The 21,870-nt window shown below is 44.1% G+C and overlaps 2 protein-coding genes across 2 annotated transcripts; both read right to left on the bottom strand.

The window, feature by feature from the left end:
• Positions 1–3,075: 3,075 nt before the first annotated feature.
• On the bottom strand, positions 3,076–9,601 carry LOC124696457 (membrane-associated progesterone-binding protein 4-like). Its single transcript, XM_047229186.1, has 8 exons — positions 9,288–9,601; positions 8,864–8,940; positions 8,518–8,589; positions 7,997–8,034; positions 6,780–6,823; positions 6,080–6,126; positions 5,570–5,744; positions 3,076–3,589 (listed from the first exon to the last, which is right to left on the bottom strand). The coding sequence occupies exons 1-8, from the start codon at positions 9,375–9,377 to the stop codon at positions 3,413–3,415; spliced, it is 720 nt and encodes a 239-aa protein (XP_047085142.1). The 5' UTR covers positions 9,378–9,601; the 3' UTR covers positions 3,076–3,412.
• A 540-nt stretch (positions 9,602–10,141) lies between these two features.
• On the bottom strand, positions 10,142–20,170 carry LOC124701703 (DNA repair protein UVH3-like). Its single transcript, XM_047233797.1, has 14 exons — positions 19,815–20,170; positions 16,892–17,088; positions 16,676–16,811; positions 16,447–16,524; positions 16,272–16,325; positions 15,828–16,012; positions 14,094–15,723; positions 13,765–13,959; positions 13,496–13,581; positions 12,800–13,073; positions 12,547–12,683; positions 12,018–12,102; positions 11,108–11,608; positions 10,142–10,904 (listed from the first exon to the last, which is right to left on the bottom strand). The coding sequence occupies exons 1-14, from the start codon at positions 20,151–20,153 to the stop codon at positions 10,401–10,403; spliced, it is 4,401 nt and encodes a 1,466-aa protein (XP_047089753.1). The 5' UTR covers positions 20,154–20,170; the 3' UTR covers positions 10,142–10,400.
• Positions 20,171–21,870: the final 1,700 nt, after the last annotated feature.

The following is a 21,870-nucleotide window of genomic DNA, read 5'->3' as shown; positions in this document are numbered from 1 at the left end:
GGCAGGCTTCAGTGATCATCTCCCAGAGGTCACGACATCAGAATTGGCGGAGGCGCTAGCCATCAGGCGAGCAACCTCTTTTGCGCACACTCAGGGTCATTGGTTTCTAATTGTGGCATCTGATTGTCTATCCATGATCCATAGGCTTAATGATCCAGCGATGGATCGATCCGACCTGGGTGCAGTAGTGGCAGATATCAAATTAATGGCGACATCCTTTCAGTCTTGCAGTTTCAAGCATATTTCCCGTGGTTTGAATAGTGCGGCTCATCAGTTAGCTCGATCCAGTGAACTATCTAGTTTTTTCAGTTTTCATGGTGTTGTTCCGGAGTTTATCCGGCAATATTTATGTACTGATGTTAAAGTTTGAATAAAGAGCGCGCTTTTCCCTCAAAAAAAATCCATCACGCATGCACGTCCCTACTCCTGTAGCATTAGGCATTAATCAGACGCAGTAGTACTAGGATTTAGATTTAGGTCAATAAATCGCACTGCTACAGTGGTAGTAGGAGAGGTAAAGAAAAGATACTACTAGGTCGTATTTACCGCGTCCGGTGTAGGGCGATGATAGTGTGTGACCGCGCGCGGTTCTTTTGAGGCGTGCCGTGCTCTCTCTGACGGCGACAAACCATGATGATGTTGCGCTTCACGAAGCACGCATATACACACGCATACAACATCCGCTGCCTTTTTCTTTACCCTTTTCCCGTACTGTACCTACTAGGTGGTGAACTCGAGCGCAGCACGGCACGGCAGCAGGCCGGCGACCACGCACGCTAGCAGCTACATACGGATACCATACCCCCATCCTCCTGTAGTCCTGTACTTTCGTGCGGTTTTGTTTCTCTGTCCACACGCACAGGCACAGTACAGAGGCCAGCACCATTTCCTGCTCCACTCCACTCGCCCCGTATCTTCTGGCCCTCTGTTTTTCAGGGACTCGGTGTACGTAGTATTAATTTTCCGGTTTCCTGCTACGGGTTTGCGGGGTCGTGGTCGATCGGAATGGGGAAGTAGGCTAGCCGCGCGCCATCATGAGCTCCGACGTGTTGGATGCCGGAGACATCAATCATGCGTGCGCGCCCAACGTTCTAATCCGACGCCAGGATCCCGATCTGACTTGTCAAGGGCAAAGCATGGCGTCTAGGGTTTCATGGCGCCATTTTTTGTTTTTCATGTAAAAAAGCCCCCCTTATTTTTTTGCTTTGTTTTGACAAACATGCATGCGTTTTAGTCGAGCCAAATGTATGTGCCAACGGTGCAATTCATAATACAAAGAAAATCAAAGATCTCCCCCAAATCAGCGATTTAGTGCGACATGAAGTTGTACTGAACCACCCACGCTTAATATAGATCCGAGAGAGTACTTCCTCCGAGAGAGGATCCTTTTAGATGACGGAAACAAAGCGAAACATGGTCGTTGAATGCATGAGCCCGCAAGCCACATTGACACGGACCGATGTTCTATGGTCATTCCTCTTCCCGAATTGAGGTGTTGTTTTAGGGGGGTGGATATACATGCGAGTGGCATCCCTCGCTCTACCGGCACATTCTGTTTCACAGTCCACCATGATGTGTGTGTTTTTTTTTGTCAAGTTATTTTGACTTAATAATAATGTGATTATACGCGGCAATGGAATTTCTATTTCCAATGAGATAACTAAGTACACCAAATGGCGTGCACAGATTTCTGTAGCTATTAGTTTTCAAAGTTCTTTTACACCTATATGAATACCAAATCTCTCTCTTTTTTTTCCAATTGAAATCACACTGAAACTTGGGCATCTTTTTTTCCCACTGTGTTTTGCAACCCACTATGACATGTCTTTTTTGTTGATTTAAGTGATTTCTAAGAAGGTGATTATATGCCGGTGATGAAGTTCTAGTAGTTTTCTAAAGAGATGCCTAAATACACCAAAGGTAGTCCACAAATTAGTGCGGTTTTTTATTTACAGTATTTTTAGACCTTCATAAATAAGCAGCAAACATTCTTTTCCATGGAAATCACTCTCAAACTGGAGCATCGACTTTTGTTCAGGACGGATCAGAGAGAGCGAGTACCGAGTAGTAGTGCCAAACCTTGCTTTTGTTCCTCGAAGAAGAAGAGGATCCAAATCCCATCATCACCGCTGCCTGAATCTGACGACCGGGCAAGGCATTGAAAGCTTTGGCAAGCAAGAACCCTGGGCATATGCGCATCTACATATGTTTCCTTCCACGGGAGAATCATGCAGCGCCCGGTGCCAGTCGCACGGACCACGTACCATCTTTTTTCTCCTCCGCAACAATGGAGCGTGAAGACTGAACGATTTTTACTACTACATGGAACCAGCATCTCTGCAAAAGCCAAGATATTCGACGAGATTCGACGCGCGCCATTATAGCACATTCAGAAAGCAGAAGGCGAGACTCATGTAACTCCACTCGTAAATACGGCGACACAGAGACATGCCGATCCCAAGAACCGAACCAAACGCCGTCGTCGGTTGCAGCACAGACGAAGAGTCGTCACATCGCAGCACACCTTTGTCTCTGCGCTAGACGCATCCATGATAACATTGCAAAGAAGCACGTCCCCGTCCTCTTCCGTGTGGTATGATCAGGCGAGGGGACGGCAGAACGGTGGGAAGGAAGAAATGATTCGCAGGCGCCGTGTAGAAAAGAGATGGATACCCTACCCATCATCATCATGCCATGGGGAACGCAAGCTCTGCACCCGGCTGCCATGCCCCCATGGTGTGACTCATCATGCACTCTCCTCTCCTTCGAAGAAAGCCGATGCGTGCAGTGATGCAGGTGCCACACACACGCACATCCCTCTGAATAATTCGGTCCTGCGCTGCGGACAGGAGGTAATGGGATGACGACAGCCTGCGGTAATGGCCGGCCGGGGCGTGCACCTGCACACCTTGCACTGCAGGGGAACTGTTTTCTGTTTAGTATATTGGCTGCCCGCCCCGATTTCACGGTGAAGCAGCAGTGGCGGCTCACGGGGGAAAAAGATCATGTCGTGTCCATGTTTTGGCCTAACCAACTGAATAACCTAGTAATCGAGGTTCATGGATCAAGATGAAATACGTAGTACAGGTGAATTGACTGAATCTGCGAATACAGCCAACAGCGTCTACACCATCTATCTACTTACCCAAGGTCCCATGACAGTTGGGAGTATCATCAACATCGATACATCATGGACATCCCCTGGCTCCAAATGATTTGATCGCAAGTAACATTCCCAATCGATTGCAGATCTTCACTTCAGAAGCAACACGATGGCGGTAGATACTCCCAAGGATTGGCGATCCACTACTCTCAGGAGAATGAGAGATCATCATGTGATGTACCGTAGTACTGTTACAACTCTAGCAATGAGTAAAAGCCAAAGAGGCCATTGCAAGCGTACATTCTACTACTACTTCACTTTGCAAGACGTGGAGAGATAATCACAGCCTTCGTACACCACTAGCCCCGGCCTGCCCAGCTCCGCTTCCTGGAAACAGGCGCACCGCTGGCTCACCTTTCCCGTCAGGGCTATGTCGCCTGGCCTCCTCACCAGCCTTGGATAGCCTGCTCCTGCTTCGCACCATACCTACATACACACCAGCAGGAGGTTTCGTTAAATCCCCTAGGTTCCACATCTTACTGATCAGTACATACATAGTATGTCGAATTTATGGACCTAGCAACCACACAGGAAAGAGAAAGACACACACAACTCGTAGGTTCTACATCTACAGCGGAGTACCCGCACTAGGTTCATCAAATGTGCGGTATACCGCTGCCATGGCCCATGCACCCATCAAAGATGTGGTCGCTACAGTAGGTCTAAGCATCTAAGGCTGGTGTCAGTGCATCAGTCTCGCCACATCAGCTTTTACCCTCACTCTCACCCCACTCTCACCACACTCTCACCCCACGGTGCCAGTGCACGGGCTATAGTGCCAGCTCTCACTTCTCTCTCCTCCACATCACCATTTCTTTTTCAGATTAAGTTATTTCACTCGATTTTTTTTTAGACATTCAAAATAATGCAAAAAAATTATTTTATTCAACTAAAAATGTAATAATAAATAAATTTGCATAATAAATTTTAAAAATTACATAATAAATAAAAAATAAATTCTAATCCTCTTCCTCCTCCTCGTTGTCATCATCTTCGTCCTCCAGACCAAGCTCTTTTTCCACCATCTGGATAGCCTTCGCATGTTTGCGCTTTTCTGCTTCGTTCATGTCGGCGGTTGATCTGTCTTTCATTTTGTTCCATTGCTTGAGTAGCTTAGCCTTCACTAAACCATTCCACATGTTCTTCATCGCGAAGGATTTACTTGCTACCTCACTGCTTGATGAGGATTACTTCCCCTTCCTCCTATCCTTATGTGTCGCGGCCTTCGCCCTATCGCGGCCCGTTGGACGCTCCTCCTCCGTCGTCGCCTCGCTAGAGCTGTACTCACCAGAAACTCCCAGACGGCTTCTCTTGGCAGTGGAATCGGTTCCACTACCAGGACCATGTTGTCCTTTCCACTTCGCTTCATTGCGAACAGCTTCCCACCAGTGGTGCCGTCTGAAAGGCTGAGTCATTTTTTTGTCATTCGCGAAGAACCGACATTGGAGCGACGATGTATCGGAGAGACATCATCTAGGGTGGCTGGTGACCCGTCAGGCTGCAAGAGATCCGTGAACGAGGTCATATCTGGAGTCCAACCAGACATGGTGGAGAAGATTTGAGAGAGTGAAGGAGATGAATGAGATGAAATGGGTGTGGAGTGAGTGAAACCATATGGGGGTATTTATAGGGGGTGGGGATGAAATTTTGGGCTTTTTTTCGAATTTTTTGAGCCAGCAACGGCTACCCCAACGGCTAGCTGACGTGGACGAATCAGATCGCGCCACGTTAGCTAGCCGTTACCCCCTCCCTCTCGCCCCCGCTATCGCCCCGACCCGCCAGCGCGCCGCCTCGCTCTCGCCCCCCTCTCGCCCCCAGCGCAGGCGGCAGCCGGGCGGTAGCGGGCGCTACCGTCGGGCGGTGGATCCACCGCCCCGCGCTGTCGTCTCGCCCCCCTCTCGCCTCCCTATCGCCTCCCGGCGGGCGGTACCGCCCGCCCTCCAGCCCGCGTTGGCACCAGCCTAAGAAGAGATCAGTAGACAGTAGCCACCGCATGCACCTGGTTTGTAAGCTACTGCTTATTCTCATCAATACAAGTAATTCCCTATGATATTTTATCTGCAATATACATTGCTCCATGACTCATTTTGGAGCCAGATTATGGAAGCTCAGTCATTTTCAGGCAGAACAATGGGTGTTAAACCACGAATAACAGACCTGAAATCGATGTGTAAGACCTAAAAAACTACTACCCCACCCAGGCAAAAAATATGTTTCTGCGCACAACTGCCGGCACTTAGCAGTTAGCATGTTCCCACTAGCTTAAATTTCATGAGCTCGGTCAGTAACTTGTTTTCAAACTTATTAAGCTGAGGACTATCAGTTCAGTCAGTATCTTGCCATTCAAGAAAAAATCAGGTGAACCGAGATCAGCAGCGGTAGACACAAATTAAATGGGTTACTTACTTCTCCACCCTCTGCCTGACTCCATTTTGAGTTACAGTTGGGTATTTTGTCTTCCTCACTCTTCTGCTTCTCAAGAAGCTGAGCACCTCTTTTTGCCTTCATCTCTACACCCTTCAGATATTTTGTAGGGTTGCCCTGGCTGTCGTAGTAGCGTCCAATAATTTTACCAGAAAATCTGCAACATGCATTTATAGGATGTCAAGAAAAGCTTTTGTAAAATACTAAAATGATTCAATATTTCCACAATAACATAACATGTTTCACATGGCAATATAGGTACTATCGTAAACAATACAGACAAGCACCAGGTTTGAGCAAAAAAAAAATCCTTTAAACATTAAACAGAATAGAGAAATCAGATGAGTCTCTTGTGCTTTACGGTTTGCTGCAATGGAAGGTAAAATAACACCACATGCACCATGATGTCGTCTTAAATGGACTCTTCATATCCATAAAGAGGTAATGCGAAATAAAAATAACTTTGATCAGCCAACTAAGAGAAAAGCTCACGTGTATTTGTCAAAGTAAAGTTTCCTCCAGTCAACAATGCTATTTACCTGAAACAAAGCGACAAAACTAACATTAAACAATTTAGAAACAAGGGGAGAGAGGGCATCACAAACTTTTCATGTGCTTTCAAGATAGAAAAGTATACATGTAACTATATAAGGAACTCCTCTAAAATAAAAATAAATGTAATTATTAGAATATTAGGTTCAATACTTCAGTGTTAGTGACGTTTTCGTTTTCTTACCAATGTTAGTGATTTACTGTGTTAACGTAAATATTTTCTACAGATGCTGGCACTTTTGACTATGTCCATCCCACTAGAAACACATTCTTAAGTAAGAAAAAAATACTTAATTCTTATGAAGTTAATAAGAAACAGGATCAGTAATTGGTATGTTGACACGTGGAGCAAAAGACCAAACAGCTCCACTGTACATGTATTATAATTGAAGTTAACAATATTTTACAGCGATACTTCTTAACTGTAGTAGTACCAATTGAACTATGATCATCTAGTTCTATAGAGAAATTTTAAGATGTAATGTTTTATGGAATATAAATAAATACATTGTAGTATATGCTTGGCTTTTAGGAGCTCTCTGACAATATCTCTCTGGCCATGTAGTTTAGTAGGTCTACAGAGAAATTGTCAGCTATACACAAATTTTGAATACAAATCATCCGTGCAGTATGCTTGTACCTCCATGCTAGATAATCCCTGTAATGAATCTGTCAGCCCGTCACCTGTTGAATCACAGAAGTGGTTACTCTGTTGTATTGTTGCTATGATTTCTGATTTCTAAGTTTGATGAATGAACACAGCGATCACCCACACTAACACAAATCAAAGCATCTTAAAAAAAAGAGGCCTGGGCATGTATCCTATTCTGCAAATCGCTATGAGAGCTGAAATTTACCTAACAGCCAAGAAAATCAATAAGGAAACAAGTTGATTCTGAGTTATCTAAAAATACTGATATCTAACATGACCACACATTTAATTTTATGAATAATTAACTACTGATCCAAGCCTGTAACTCCTAGCTTGGATCCAAATGAGAAATATCAATGATGCAGCATTTTAGTTGAGCGTTGAGGCAGGAAGGTAACTAGACAGCTAAATCAAGCATTGGTCTGGAGAGACAATGCATGGGTAAGATCCTTGATTCAATGACAGGGCTAATGCAGAAATAAATACAATGTCTATTAATTATATATAACTGATTTCGCTATGAAACTCACATATCAATGGGAGAAAAATAATGATCTAAACACTTATCTAAGTGGGTCGAGCTATAATGATGCGGGTCAATCAAACATGTGCTAAATGTGTTACAATTGTCCAAGAGAGAATATATATAGCATAAGCATTAGTGTTGTATTACATCAAGCTACACATACTGTAACATCACATTACACAGCTGCACGAGAAATACAACTGTTTTAATCCTAATATAGAAGTACTTTTCAGTAGGTCAATGATGCAGGTCAATCAAACATGTGCTAGATGTGTTACAATTGTCCAAGAGCGAATATATATAAAAGCATAAGCAGTAGTGTTGTATTACATCAAGCTACACGTACGTAACATCTTATTACACAGCTGCACGAGAAATACTGCTGGTTTAATCCTAATATATAAGTACTTTTCAGTGATATATTGCTCCATCATCATCACCCATAAGTCCATAATATACACCTTTCCCTTATGTACTCGGATGAACTATTGACGCTTAGCTAGCATTAAACATCAAAAAGATTGTATTTTATGATGTTTGTAGTTAAGATTGATTGTACTGTAAATTTTATGAAGTTCAAGGAGGCCCTAAAATTTATCTCAATACAGCCACCATGCAATGATCACATAACAGATTTACTAGATGCACAATTCACTAGCAATAAGATGAACAATCTTACCTGTAAAATTTCCAGAAACAAACGCTCGTGATGCGTCCCTGTTAAGAAAATGCTGTTTCAGTATCAGCATGTAAAAAAAACATGCAAAATGAGATAAGCTTTCTGAAATTTAACAAAATTTAATGTGACCATCGAGTGGCCTAAGATTGCCAATATTTCTGTCTTCCATTGTGCACCCCTAAAGTTTAAATTACCATCAACTGGGTTAAGACTGCTCATACTGCTAGTGGAAACTGTTAGACCCAAAAAAAAAACCAATAGTGCTTTGAGGCTCATTACAATATCTTGGAATCTAGCGATCTCACAGAATTAGAACTTTTTTTTGTGTGAATTCATAGAATAGAACTTTTTTTTTCACAGATTCATAGAATTAGAACCTCTTCAAGTTTAGAGCAAGAAATTCTGAAATTGTAAATAGACGATTGCAACGAGGTAACAAAGCATAGCAGGGAAATACAGTGAAGCTGCAGAATTAAAAGAGATAGCACAATCCAGAACACAATATAAGTATAAACAGTTACCTGCCAGAAAAGTGATGATAACCTCCTCCAGGGCCATAATGTGACCTTCCTTTTGTGACATCGAACACCGAGCTGTATTACCAAACGAAAGGGCAAATTAAGCTCTCATACATAGTCTATGAAGTTGGAGGTGGAGTTAAGGGAATATACTGCAGATAACATAAGCAATGCGTAAGTGTACACGAATTCACATTTACATGCGAATGAAGTGAACCTCTTTCCTACTAAAACAAAATGAGGTTTCATAGTATGTGAACGGTAGGCAGATTGAAAGGTCACAGCTGCTATAATAGACTAATAGTAGCACATACAACATAAATAAAAGCAGAGAAAGAAGTGCAAATACCCCAAAATCCCAAGTAGTATGGGCAACCCCTCATCCGTTCCGTTATATATCGACAATTCCTCCAATGTCCACAATCTCTGCACATTAAAGCAGGCCTCAGGAAGTTGTACCCCGAAAATGGTAGCGTTCCTAAAATCCTTACTGCTTAATCTAAAGCTATAGCTCAGGCCTCAGGGAGCAACAATCAGAAGTCCACTGCACAGCTACTACACAGAATCCCATTGATTTTGCTTCCATTATACGCTCATAAAAGTTGCAATTGTAAAATAACAACAACACAGATGTCTAGTGTCTACATCAAGCCCTTAGCCGGTCGACACATCTAATCCGCGGACAAGGAGTTCGTCTGTAATTCTGCATCTGAAGCAGTTGCAAGCGTCAGCAGGCAAGGCGAGCTCTAGAGGAAGTTGAATAGAGAACGCACCGGTTTCCTGAGGCGGTAGAGCTGGAGGAGGACCCCGATTAGGGCCGCGAGTAGCGCGAGGCCCAGGAGGAGGCGGGCGCCGAGCGCCATCCTTCTGGCTCCGAGAGATCCACCAGCCAGTTAACCAATACAAGCACCGCCGCTCACCGCCTCCGCGAGGTGGAACTGGCTTTGGGACGCGGCGACGAAGCTTGTTGGGTTTGGGAGCGGACGGGAGACCTCCCGAGTCGTCGGAGTGCACAACGGAGCGGCGGGTTGACGGAGGCGCGACGGCGAAGCGGGGGTTTGGTTGGGTCACGCCCACTGGAACCAGTTTGCCGTGTCTGAAGAGAAACTGCGCCCAAACATACGGATAGCGCAGCGCAGAAACAAAAACGAAGAACAGAAGTAGATCATGGAGAAATATTGCATTTGCATCAACAAACTTTGACCTTTGATCTACTCCCTCCAGTCTCATCAAACTTATCTACTCCCTCCGATTCATATTAATTGACTTCAATATGGATGTATCTAGACACATTTTAGTTTTAGATACATCCATATTAGAGTCAATTAATATGAATAGGAGGGAGTATTAGATTTCTCAAAATTTAGATACTATTTAGTGTCTAGATATATCCGAATTTAGACAACAACTTTCATGGAACGGAAAAAATACTTATGTACTTCGTTTCGAGTATACATAAACCTGGAAACATCTGTATCATTGCTGTTTAAATTTGCTGATGAAAACTTTGACCCTTCAACGAATTGAGTCAAGTGAGATGAAAGTATTTGACCCATCAGTCGTGATTTTAGTTTGCCCATACAAGCACCAACTTGGCTTTGGCCTTGCAGTTATCTGGCAATGGGAATACAGCAAATGCAGCATGTTGGATCAAAATGTTCACAACAGGCGATTTTAAATGGAAACGATGTCTGTGCGCCCGTCCCCAGCAAAAAGTTGGCCCTGAACATTGTCTCAGCAACATTTTAGACTACAATCTCTGAGCTACAGAGCAGTAGCAAAAAAAACTAACTGCAAAGTTAGCAAACTATCAAAACGTGAGCTACACCAACTTGAACGGAAGAGGCTATAATGACTAAGAGGCGTGATACACTGTAAATATGTCGCTATTTTCTCCTACGTTTGATGGGCGTTGGCAAACCAGGGCCTGCATTACGTCTCTTTGATGAAGATGCACCTGGGGCCTGCGTACTTTTACCACCGTCTGAAACCACGCCAATATCCTCGCAGGCATCACTTGTTCCATCCACCGTCTCCCCACCAGATCCATCAACTGCTGTACCTTGTTCATCCTCCTCTTCCATACAGAATCCACCTCCAGTGAAGAGGTATTCTTTTGGTGCAGACTCTGACTGGTCCTCTCCTAACTCAAAGCCCAAGGGGTCTTCATTTATATCTTCAGCGATGTGTGGATCCTCATGCATCTGATCACTGCTCAGTTCACTTGTATCCTGACGTAGCAGATTGAATTGCGTGTCTCGTCCAGCCATGTCACCATCTGTGGAAGTTTGGCTTGGGTCATTGTTATCAACTTGATGCAGGGGAACATCGTTGTCATCGGCTTCATGGTCATCTTCCATGTATGTTACTTGTTTCCTCTTCCTATTTGACTGCAGAAACAACAACAGCATGCAAAGATAGTAAGGTTCACACGTTCATTCTGATTCATAATGAAGCGTATATTTGTTGCAGGCATGGCTAAGAAGGTATATTGGATATGGCAGAAGTTTTCTGTCCACATGGCAGTACTTAGTTTAAAGAAGTGAGATAAGCACCACAAAAAAGAGAAGGCAAGAAAATGATAGCAACTTACCCTACGAACTGTGGTTCCTTCTGATTTGTAGTTGTCTGTGTGCCTTTTATGTGAATCCTCATCTGGGGACAAAGTAGACCCTTTAATTTCTGAATCTTCCTGATTCCTACTGGTCTCTTGTCCAACATTCATCCTTTTTCGACCTCTTCCTCTAGAACGACCAGAAGGGACTGCAGACTTTTTCTTACTTGCACTTCTATGTTCTTTTACGAGTTCATCTGCATCTGCATCTGCAAAGCTATTAGGATCACCAATTTTGTCATCTTCATGACTTCCCATCTGTCTAGGTCCAGCACTAGTGTTCCGTTTCCCTCTCGGTTTAGAGGGGCCTGCCTCTTTCTTCTTGGATGCACTACTAGTATTGGGACTATCCTCATTGAGTTCATCCGTTTCTGAAAAGGTTTTCCCTGTAATACCCTTGATAGCTTTCTGAACCCTTTTGCTACGTATTTTGGCAAATCTCTCGTTGAATGAATAAAATGCCTCCATGCGCAGCTGAGTCTGCATTTAAGTAAAAGCACTCCACGTTAACATGTACCCATTTCAAATAACCAATAGTTTTTGTTGGATAGCCATAATTTCCAGTTTAACTATCGTCCTTAAAGCTAAATGAAATCCAGGCACTGAAGAACACAAGTATTGAAGTATTGAAATAGCAGACACCGTGTCTAACATATTTATATTACTCACTCCGATCCATAATAAGTGTCATTTGACTAAAACCATGACACTTATTATGGATCGGAGGGAGTAGATGTTTCAAACTTTTGGTATTATCTTTCAGAAATGACCAAACCAGAGTAAAATGTTCTGAAAATCAACATTAGGCATAAACCTGCTATAATCAACATTGAATTATCCTAGGATGCAGTACATATTGTTGACTATATTCCTGAGATCGACGACAAACCTCATGCTTATTATACTCTTTCAAGACAGGAAGCAGTAGTTCATCAGCTTTCTCCTTGTGCCAGCCAAACCTTTCCCAACATAACCTAAAAAAAGTCAACATTGCAGTTTTTGTTACTGCACCAAAATATATTGAAGAAATAGGAGAAAAATGCATATGTATTACTATTGTGTTCTTTTCAGTTACATTTCTTCCTTAAAAAGAACTTCCGAGGACGAACTTCCATAATTTTGAAAATAACCCACACAGAGGCCATGTGTAATTTTGAAATGAAACCTAATCCCACAAAAGGCACAACCACGTGTCCTACCATTGAGTTACCCCATGACTCCCATTCAACTATAAATAAAAAACAGACAATATTTGTCAACAATCTCTCAGACCAGTACAAGCAAGCAGGCCCTCTGTCCCTAAAAAGATATGATCAAAAATAGAGAGAACAGAGTGTAATTCACAGGATGAGTCAAGGCTATATTTGATCGCTTGAGTGTATTCATAGGAAAATTTTGTTCTCTTAAAGAAAACTTACTTGCGTAGCAAGCTTAAGTCTGGTCTTCCCCAGGAAAAACGTTCTGTTGAATCATCCACTTGTGGAGAAATATATGCACTTATAACTGTGTCGCTAGGAAAAGTGGAAGGAATATGCCAGTTCTTGCTTACGTTCCTCTGATAAATACAGAAATAGTAATCAGTGTATTAGAAATATTAGAGCAGCATGTATCAGATATAACCAAGCAACTAAAGCAGTTCAGAAGTTACTTCCTGAAATAAAACATACTTACATGCTTACTCATAAATACTTCCTTGACATGTTGCTTCTCGTTAGAAGATTGGTTATCATCAGGCCCTTCAACACATTCAGGTTGCATGCCATTTCCCTTTTCACAAGATTCATTTGCACCAGGTTTCCTTCTCTTTGAACTGCCACTGGTCTCCATATCAAATTTTCCCAATATTGCTGGATCGGGTGATTCAATCCATTCTCTGAACTTCTGGAGGCCATCTTCCTCCGGAAATGCGTTTACAACTTCAATAGCATTCACAATGCCAATACCACTGCATGACCAGTATATAAAAGTGTAAGCAGAACACCACATAAAATTTTAAATAACAGCAAGATGATTGCTAAAGGATTTCTTGCTCATCATAAGCTAAATAACCAAGACAGCAATCTCTTCATGCAAAACCTTATAGATTTTTGTATTTCATTAATCATAGATAGGGTTTCAAAATACAAGAAATATTGCAACAACCCTTTCCTACAAAATAGAACTTGCTTTTGATTTCTCGAACAACAAATTTGTCTGATCTTCCTAGTACACAACTCAGGGAGAAAATCAAGTTTGCATAGTGTTTTTTTATAAATGATATAGCTCGCAAATTGTGAGCATACAATATCCCCACTAAGAAGTAACATATAGTTGAAATTCTTTTCAAGATCTAATAAAACGTGAGAGATATTCTTGCCAGTTATTTACCTAATTCCTTCAGTGTAATCACTCCCAAGAAGTAAAGCCATACGTATTAACTGTTCCCTTGTTAGCCCAAGCTCAGATTCGATGTCCTGAAATAGAATTATAATAATAACTGAAAATCATGATCCAGCTCAGATAAGCTGTTTTTCATTATTGCTTTAGCTGGAAAAGCATGATCCAGCTCAGATAAGCTGACTTTCATTGGTGCTTTAGCTGGAAAAGTAACGAAACTAATCGGGAATAGAAAACTGAAAGAGGATAGACCGTTATACCTTCATAAGGTATGTTTCCACATACTTCCTTTCATCAAATATATTTTTATAAACATTCCTTGCCCCAAACAGGAAGACATCTGAATCATCGGTAACAACTCCATCAACAAGGTTGTTAATTTCCATGTATGCACACTGTGCTTCAGCTTCCATGGGTGCAATTATATATGGCAAGCCAAACATTTGGAGCAATTCCTGTATCAAGCAAAGGTAGATCCAGCTTAATACATTGTACTATAATACAATTAATTACATCTCAGTTCAGCGATAATAACTCTCTGACCAAAAATTCTTAGCTAGTTAAAGAGGTCCAGTGGATTTCAACAAACCTGGCATTCAGCAAACATCTCACTGCTGACAGACTCTGCATGGCTTTCAAACTTACGCCTTTCATTTCCAAGGTCTACCTGTTCTTGTCTAAGAAAGGATATTTCCTCCTGTAGATTATTTTCTGATATGATATGGCTATCATAATTCTCACTCAATTTGATAATGTTTATATCTTCCTGGACAACATTTTCCTTCTGTATAGCAGTGTTGGCTACTAATTCATCCATCAAAAGCTCCTTCTGTGGTGCCTTGGAGGTTTCTCCGATATAAGGATCATTTGTGTTGCATTCTGATTTATGAGAATTTGAAGTGTTGTGCTTGATAACTTCATCACTATCTTCTTTAGGCCATTCACCAGTTCTTGGTGCAGATATATCATTGTCCTTTGAGCTGGGAGATGGTCTTGCAGCAGGAGTACTGGTGGATACATTATACGGAGGAAGAGATCCCGGTGAATAATCTCTGTCCGTACCAGTTTGTCCATCATTGCTCTCCCTTTGAGCTTGGTTTTTATTTTCTTGTCCATCAGCTTCAAGCACTTCAGGATCATGCATAAGACCATCCTCACCAGCATTGCTTCCTACTCCTAATTCTTTGATTGTTTCTTTACAAAAAGAAGTTTCAGAGTTGTAATAAGTTGTACCAGGAGCTTCAGATGGTTCGGGAACATCACCATAAGATTGCAAAGGTTTATCTTCAACAGATGTTTGTAAATCTTTAGGGACCCCATTCTCAAATTCCTGCTTCTCAGAATCCTCTAAACTTCTCTTTATTGCTTCTTGTATGAGAGCCTCTTCTTCTATATCCCCTCTTGGTAATTTAAACTGATTGTATTCACTACTTGAAGGAACATCAGGAACATCAAAGCCACCTTCCTCCCATTCCACCTCATCATCGGCAAAACAGTTATCAGGCGGTGACGAATGATAGTCCTTATCACCAACCTTCTTTGGAAGCAATTCTTCTTCTATGACACCTTCTTCCCAAATGTCCTCAGAGTTGTCAGATTCTTCTGCATTCTTAGCCAAACGATCATCATCAGCAAAGACGCTGGATGAAGTTCCAGAAACTAAATGCAAAAACAGTTCATCATCGTTGTCCTTCGCTCCAATTTGATCATCAACAAAAGATATCTCTATTGTTTCTTTGCTTCCATGATCGGAACCCTCACAAATGTCATCAGACCCTCCTACAAGTGATGAGATGTTATCATCGGCGCCAATAGTTTCAGGAAAATCTTCACTGGGTCCAATAGAACTCTGCAGCCTATCATTATCAAAAAGATGTTCTGGAAAATCTGGAGGTTCTTCATTGCTAGTTGATCCTTTGCCTACATTGGTGTGTCCCATGAATTTTGCCTGCTCGTGCTCTTTGATAAAATCCAAATTCCTTTGAATATCACGAGTCATACGAATTCCCATTGCTCTGACCCTGCTTACTCTCATCCTTCCTCTCTCATCACGATACGTCTCAACATCAGGCCCAAAATCCGTCAAAGGCTCACCGTTGTGAGGGTTAGTTGATCTAGAACTACTTGAGGGACTGGATTTGAAGACAGCAGAACCAATTTCCCTTTTTGATTTAATGCTATTAACGATATTCTCATCTACACCTCTTTGTGCTAACGTCCTGATTCAGAAAAGTATAATCTAATAAGTGATATCGGTACAGGTTGGTAAGTTTGAGGACACTCCCTATATGCACACACATTCAGACATAAATACATCACTTACTGTTTATCCCCAGTGAATGATGATGAGAAAATGAACTCTCTGTTGGCTTCTGATGCTATTTTGGATGTCTGGATGCCCCCAACATCCTTACCTGCAGCACCCCTCTGAACTTCTTCTATTTCTCGACGGAAAGCAACAGTTTTCAGATAGGACTGTATTTGAAGCTCTGAAAATTTTGCTGGTTCCTGCAAGGAGGCAAGGGACTGTAAGATCATATGTGCAAACCCCAACCCTTACATTAACCATTACTGAAACTGGGACAAGTTTTGAAAATTCACACTAATAAAAGTGGAAGGGCAGGTTGATGCTTAAAATAATTAATTTACTAAAGGAGTCCAAAATTCGTAGAATTATTGAACCATATTTGAAATGTATCAACAGCGCAACACTAGTGATATATTTAGCCATGCATCTGATATTATGATCCAAAAGTACATCTAGTACCTTCTTTATTTTCTGATATTTCTGCCTGTTTTCAGCCATCACCCTCTCCCTCATCTAAAGCAAACACAAATAATAAAATAAGATATATTTCTCAATAGTCTGTGATCATATATATATATACAGTTGAAGGTAGTACAAAGGACAGACAGACGAAACACTAGTTTGGCCCCATTACCTGAACAAGTAGATCTAACTGCATTGATGGAGGGAGAGAAGCTAATACCGCAGGGTCAAGGTCACCAGTTGTCATAGGCTGCAATTCCGTTACAAAATTCAGTGTCTTTCAAACAGACTTAACAAATAAAACACTCAACCATTGTGCCATGAGACGATAAAGAAACTCTTTTGTGAACAAGAAGATAGCCAATTAAAAACGACTTTTCATTGACTTAGCTGTGACTTACAAATATCATCTCTTCGTCGTCATCGTTCTCATCCTCATCAATGCCAGTTCCTTCTTGCAATGTAACACTTGCAGAATTGCGTTCCCCTTTTCCTATGAAATCTGCCTCGTCCTCTGCAGCAAGTGACGCGGCCAGCCTTAACACATGCAACGAAAGTATCAACTTACTGACCTTAACCAGCAAGAAAACATGTGAAAATTACAGAAAGACACACACAGTTCATCCAGCTTTTCCTGGTTGATTGGTGCAACTGTTCCCCTGCTGTTCTCGCCATCGTCATTTCGGTTTTGGTCTCCATTTGTTATCTCAGTTTCTTCTACTCTAGTGCTCTCAACTTGCTTGCCCTTAGCATCATGCTTAGCCCTGTCACTCTTGATTTGTGCTGCCAATTCTTCAAGCCTACTTGCCTTGAGCTGATAACCACAGGTTAAACCATCAATATCTTCGTAGCGGCTTTACTTACCCAGTTTACAAGACCGGTACACCTAAAAGATGGCATATCTTTGCTAACCGGTCATTGAAAAGCGTGCAGTTTAGGAAGAAAAGGCACATTTACGATGGATAGATGATTTGGGAAGACAAAGTGGAAGGGTTTAAACAGGTTCTTCCTCCAAGCAAAATTTATCACCATCAATAAACTTTATGGCGCAAACAACTCCCACAATGCCTTGTTGCATACTAGGCTTTGAAATAAGTATCTTACATATATTCATAAAATATCAATTGTTCTGGAAGTGCTATAGGGGAAAAGTTTTGAGATTAGTTAACCCCTTACCTCCTGGCAAATGCTGAATCAGATATTCTTTTAACAGGATAAAACCCGGATTCCATTATAAGATAAGCAAAGTGAAATAACTTACTCCGTAGTTAATCATGTCTATAAGAAAACTTAATTGCCACATTTTAGCACAGAAATCTATACCTAATAATAAAGGAGCTAAGGTTTCTGCCAAAAAGTTTCGTCAACGTTTTTTTTCGGACCGTTTTGCCCTCCCACCAAAACGCATAATACAACATAATGCCATGATACCGGTTTGTTTTCTCTACCTGTTCTCCGCCCGTTCCTTCTCAGCCATGCTGGCTCTGTATGGCTCTGTCCGGCCACAAGGTTTCCGTCGTGTGTACGTTTGATTTCTACCGTTCGGTGTTTAGGTCGACCGATCGCTGTGCTACGTGGTCGTGAAGGTCGGTTTAGGTTTTTGCATCGGCCACGTTTTCTTGATTCCCTATATATATACAATCGACATAGCTAGGGCATGGCATCAGGAAGCGATCTCGCTTGGCGGCCGCACCTATCCAGGTGCATCAGGAAGCGATCTCGCTTGGCGGCGGCACCTATCCAGGACATCGCATCACGATTCACGAAGCGATCTCGGCGGGGAGATCGGCGATCCTGTGCTACCCGGCGGCAAGGTCAGGACTCACGAGTGCCTATGGCTCCTGCCCCTGGTTTCTTTGTCCTTCGCCCGTCACGCATGCTGCTCCTCGCGAACTAATGCCGCCGGGTGCTTCAAGGTCAGACGCACATCAGGCAGAGCTTCAACATCAGGTTACGCATCACATTAGGCAGAGCTTCAACATCATGCTACGCAGCAGCCAGCAGGGGACAGACGAGCGACAACATAGATTGGATAGTTAGGAAGAGCTAGAGGTGGCTGACGCGCTTGCTCCGTCGGCGTGTTCGTGTGTAGGAACCAGTGGCGAGGCAGCGCAGCAGGCGGCGGTCGAGCCGCAACATGGTTTTTGACAGAGATGATACAGGGGATCATGTGGTGGATGGCATGTCGTACTGAGGTTGTTCCTCCACGGAGACCTAGCACACCAGTCGCCTCCGGTTGGCTGGACACCTGCGAGCATGCAGCAAGGCTGGGCGGATCACACTGGACCCGGCCTCCGGAAACTGTATGCGCGGATCACGCTGGACCTGGCCATCTGCGGTGCCTCTCAGCTCGGCGACGAGCTGAGTCAACCAACGCCGACTTGCGCGTTGTGAGCTGCAGCCAATTGAGTGAACGGACCATGCCTGTGCCGGTGCTGAGCTACCGGCCGCCATGGCCCCTGTGGCGTAGTTACTCCTCGTGGATAATAGGCATAAAAGCAGTGCCAGAGACAAGTTCAGGGATGGCTACAACTATGACTGCCTCTGCACCTACTGTGTTGCACTCCTGTTACAGCATGTCGTTCATCTCAGGGACAAATTAATCAATTGTGCTCTGATTTGTAGTGTCCACGAAAAGAGGTGGCGCGGACGCTGGCCTTAAGATGGAGCCACAGAATCTAAAACGGAAGCAGAACTGGAAATCTTCTCCTCCTCCCTGCTCATCCCCTTTCTTTAATTCTTCAATTTCCTCACGTGGAGTCATGAGATTTGGAGATTGGGATTTGGGCACTAGCGGCTTAGAGACTTATCATGTTTGTGAGGAAAATTAGTTAATATCTTACTGTCAAAATGTTTCTTCGTGGAGCTCCGCCTGTATCAGCTGAAATTAGAATCATATGATTTGAAAAGACAACTTCAGAACACCCACAAACAATTTGTTTTAGTGTTTCCTCAAACATTTTTAATCCTTACAAGGTTCTTCTTTTAATGTTTCCCCAAACATGTTTAATCCTTAAGGTTTTGGCCCATGTTACTATGCCATGCATGAATCTTTGAACTTCACGGCAAAGTATGTCATTCACTTTTCTAAAAAACAATCGGAGATTTCTGTGCGTCCAATTATGAATCTTTGAACTTCAGGACGTAGTGACCACGCACCTGATCGTGAGCACGATGTGGACACGGTGAAGCTAGCTGATTTCTATGACACGGTTGTACCATCAATAACTTACTTTGTTCATCTTTGAGATGTGGATTTTTTCTCCCAATACAACACAGGAGCACATGTGGGTGTTTGGGCCAATAAATTGGGATATATTTTAAACCTAAGATGTTTAATTTTATTTTAAACCCGTTGCAACGCACGGGCACTTTTGCTAGTTCAACTTAACATCTCCAGGGATAGGAATATATGCATCCCAGTATAATTAGAACATCTTCAAGTTCACTGACCAAAGATTACTCGGTTCTATTTATTTATCGAAACAGGGTCTAAATTAAGCACGAACTCACGCAGAGGGAAGGGGGGAGGTGACTCACATGGGAGATTAGGAGCTTCTCGGCGGTCTTGCGGACCTTGGCCTGAGCGGCGTCGCGGTGGCGGCGGCGGGCGGCTAGGGTGCGGCGCTTGAGGGCCGGTGTGGCGCCGTCGAAGACGAAGACCGGGCGGGCCCGGAGGAAGAGGAGCTTGCAGATGCGGCGGAGGAAGCCGAGGATGTGGGCGTCGCGGATCATGTCGCCCTTGTCGTCCCGCATCGCCCGCATGAACTGCACCATCCAGATGCTGGCGTCCACCGCCAGCCGCTTCCCCGCGAGGGTCTCCACCGACACGCGCCGCCCCACCGGGGCCAGCAGCCCCCACAGGCCGTGCACGCCCATCTCCCGGTCACCCCGCGGCGGCGGACGGAAGCAGGCGGCGGTTCGGCCGCGGCGGTCGGCCGGGCGCCGAGGAGACGGAAGTTAGGAGTTATGAGTTCCCCGTCGCCACGAGAGCTGGGAGGCCGTCGAGGCCTGCGCAAGGAAAGGTCAAAGGCGGTTTGGTTAAACGTGTGCTTTGGGTTCATGGATCATATTTTGTGTGTGGGATGATCCACATTATCATGATCCTCTTTTTTAGGTCATAATAATATTATATAAATAGTGATTAATAAGTTTTAAATTTTAATTAGCTTAACAAAAAATTATCCTGCCTCAATGGCTCAATCGAGACCGCCATCGGCACATGCCTCGATGGCGATGTCTTGCAAGTCTAGACCTTGGAAAGCACAATCTTCAAAACAAGAGGGAAAGCAACGCGAGATCGACGCCATCGTCCGCTCCTGCACTGCAAGGTCTAGGTCTTGACCCGAAGATATGAGACGAGGAGATCGACGTTGTCATCCGCCCCTGCACCGCAAGGTTTGCTTTAACCTAGAGCAAACCTTCCTCTACGCATGCAACCTGTTAAACCCGCAACGGTGCCGGTCTACAAACCCACTGGCCCAAGCACCTCCAGCACGGCGACGGCGCCACCACACCACGCACAAGCCACTGACCTCACCGCCAGCAAGCCATGCCCAACCAAATCTAACGCCTTGGAACTCCGGCCCAATGCAACAACTCAGTCCGCCGTCCGCATCACACTAAGGTGACCAAGGAGCATAAAGAGGGCACCACCCCCACCCTAACACACCGGCTAGGACCGATGGTGTCGCACCAAAAGGGAAACCGAAGCTTCGCTCGGAGCCGCGCAAGAAATGACAGAGGAGCGTGGAGCGTTGAGACGGCCACCATCGACGGTCGACCGCATGCGCGCACCGGGGCTGAGCATCCGCACCAGCGCGCTGATGAGAAGAGCCCCACCGATGTTGCTATCCACGCACACACATGTCATCCGCGCGGGCTTAGCCCAACAGAGTCATCCAGCGGTGGCAAGCGGGGGCTAGGGTAGGAGGGGTGCGACGGCAACAAATCTGGGGTGGCCCCGAGCCGCCATGGGGACGCCGCGGTGGTTGGGGAAGGGGGGTCGCGGATCCTACCGAAACTGTAGGAAAATGTTTAGAAGGTAAAGTACTGAGTATCTCGAAGTACAAATTGTTGCCCAGCGAGAAAGGTAATGCACGTACAATAGATACAAAACTCAATACGCATGCATTTGCATTTAGCATTTTATTTAGATACGCTAATTCTCCTTTCCTTCCTCTTATCGTGCAAAGACCAGAGTCCGTGTGGGACCCCGCGAAGAATACGGCGCGCCTCCGCCCCGTCTTGATATACAAGTTCCGCCAGATCCAAACTGCAAGTGCGCGTTCACGCAACTACGCAGAAATCACCCGAAATCGAACTCGCCGCAGCTGAAAGAGAGGAGTCTTTCTCGCTGAAGCGGTGCAGCACCGGAAGTATGGCAGGCGAGGAGGCTGTCACCGGCGTGGAGACAAATTGCTACGCGAGGACTCCTAGCGATCTGTAGAGGAAACAACAATCAACGCGGCCGCCGGTAATCGTAGCCCCACCCCGTCAATGGCCGCAAAGAAGATGGACCTTGCTGAGGCGATCGCAAGAACCCGCACTCGAAGAAGCCTGACGGTGACCCTTGCAGCGAAGCTCACGCTCCCGC

The sequence above is a fragment of the Lolium rigidum genome, chromosome 3, assembly GCF_022539505.1.
Source record: "Lolium rigidum isolate FL_2022 chromosome 3, APGP_CSIRO_Lrig_0.1, whole genome shotgun sequence".
Lineage (NCBI taxonomy): Eukaryota > Viridiplantae > Streptophyta > Magnoliopsida > Poales > Poaceae > Lolium > Lolium rigidum.
The sequence above is the reverse complement of the archived record's forward strand: the minus strand, read 5'-3'. Positions and strand labels throughout refer to the sequence as shown.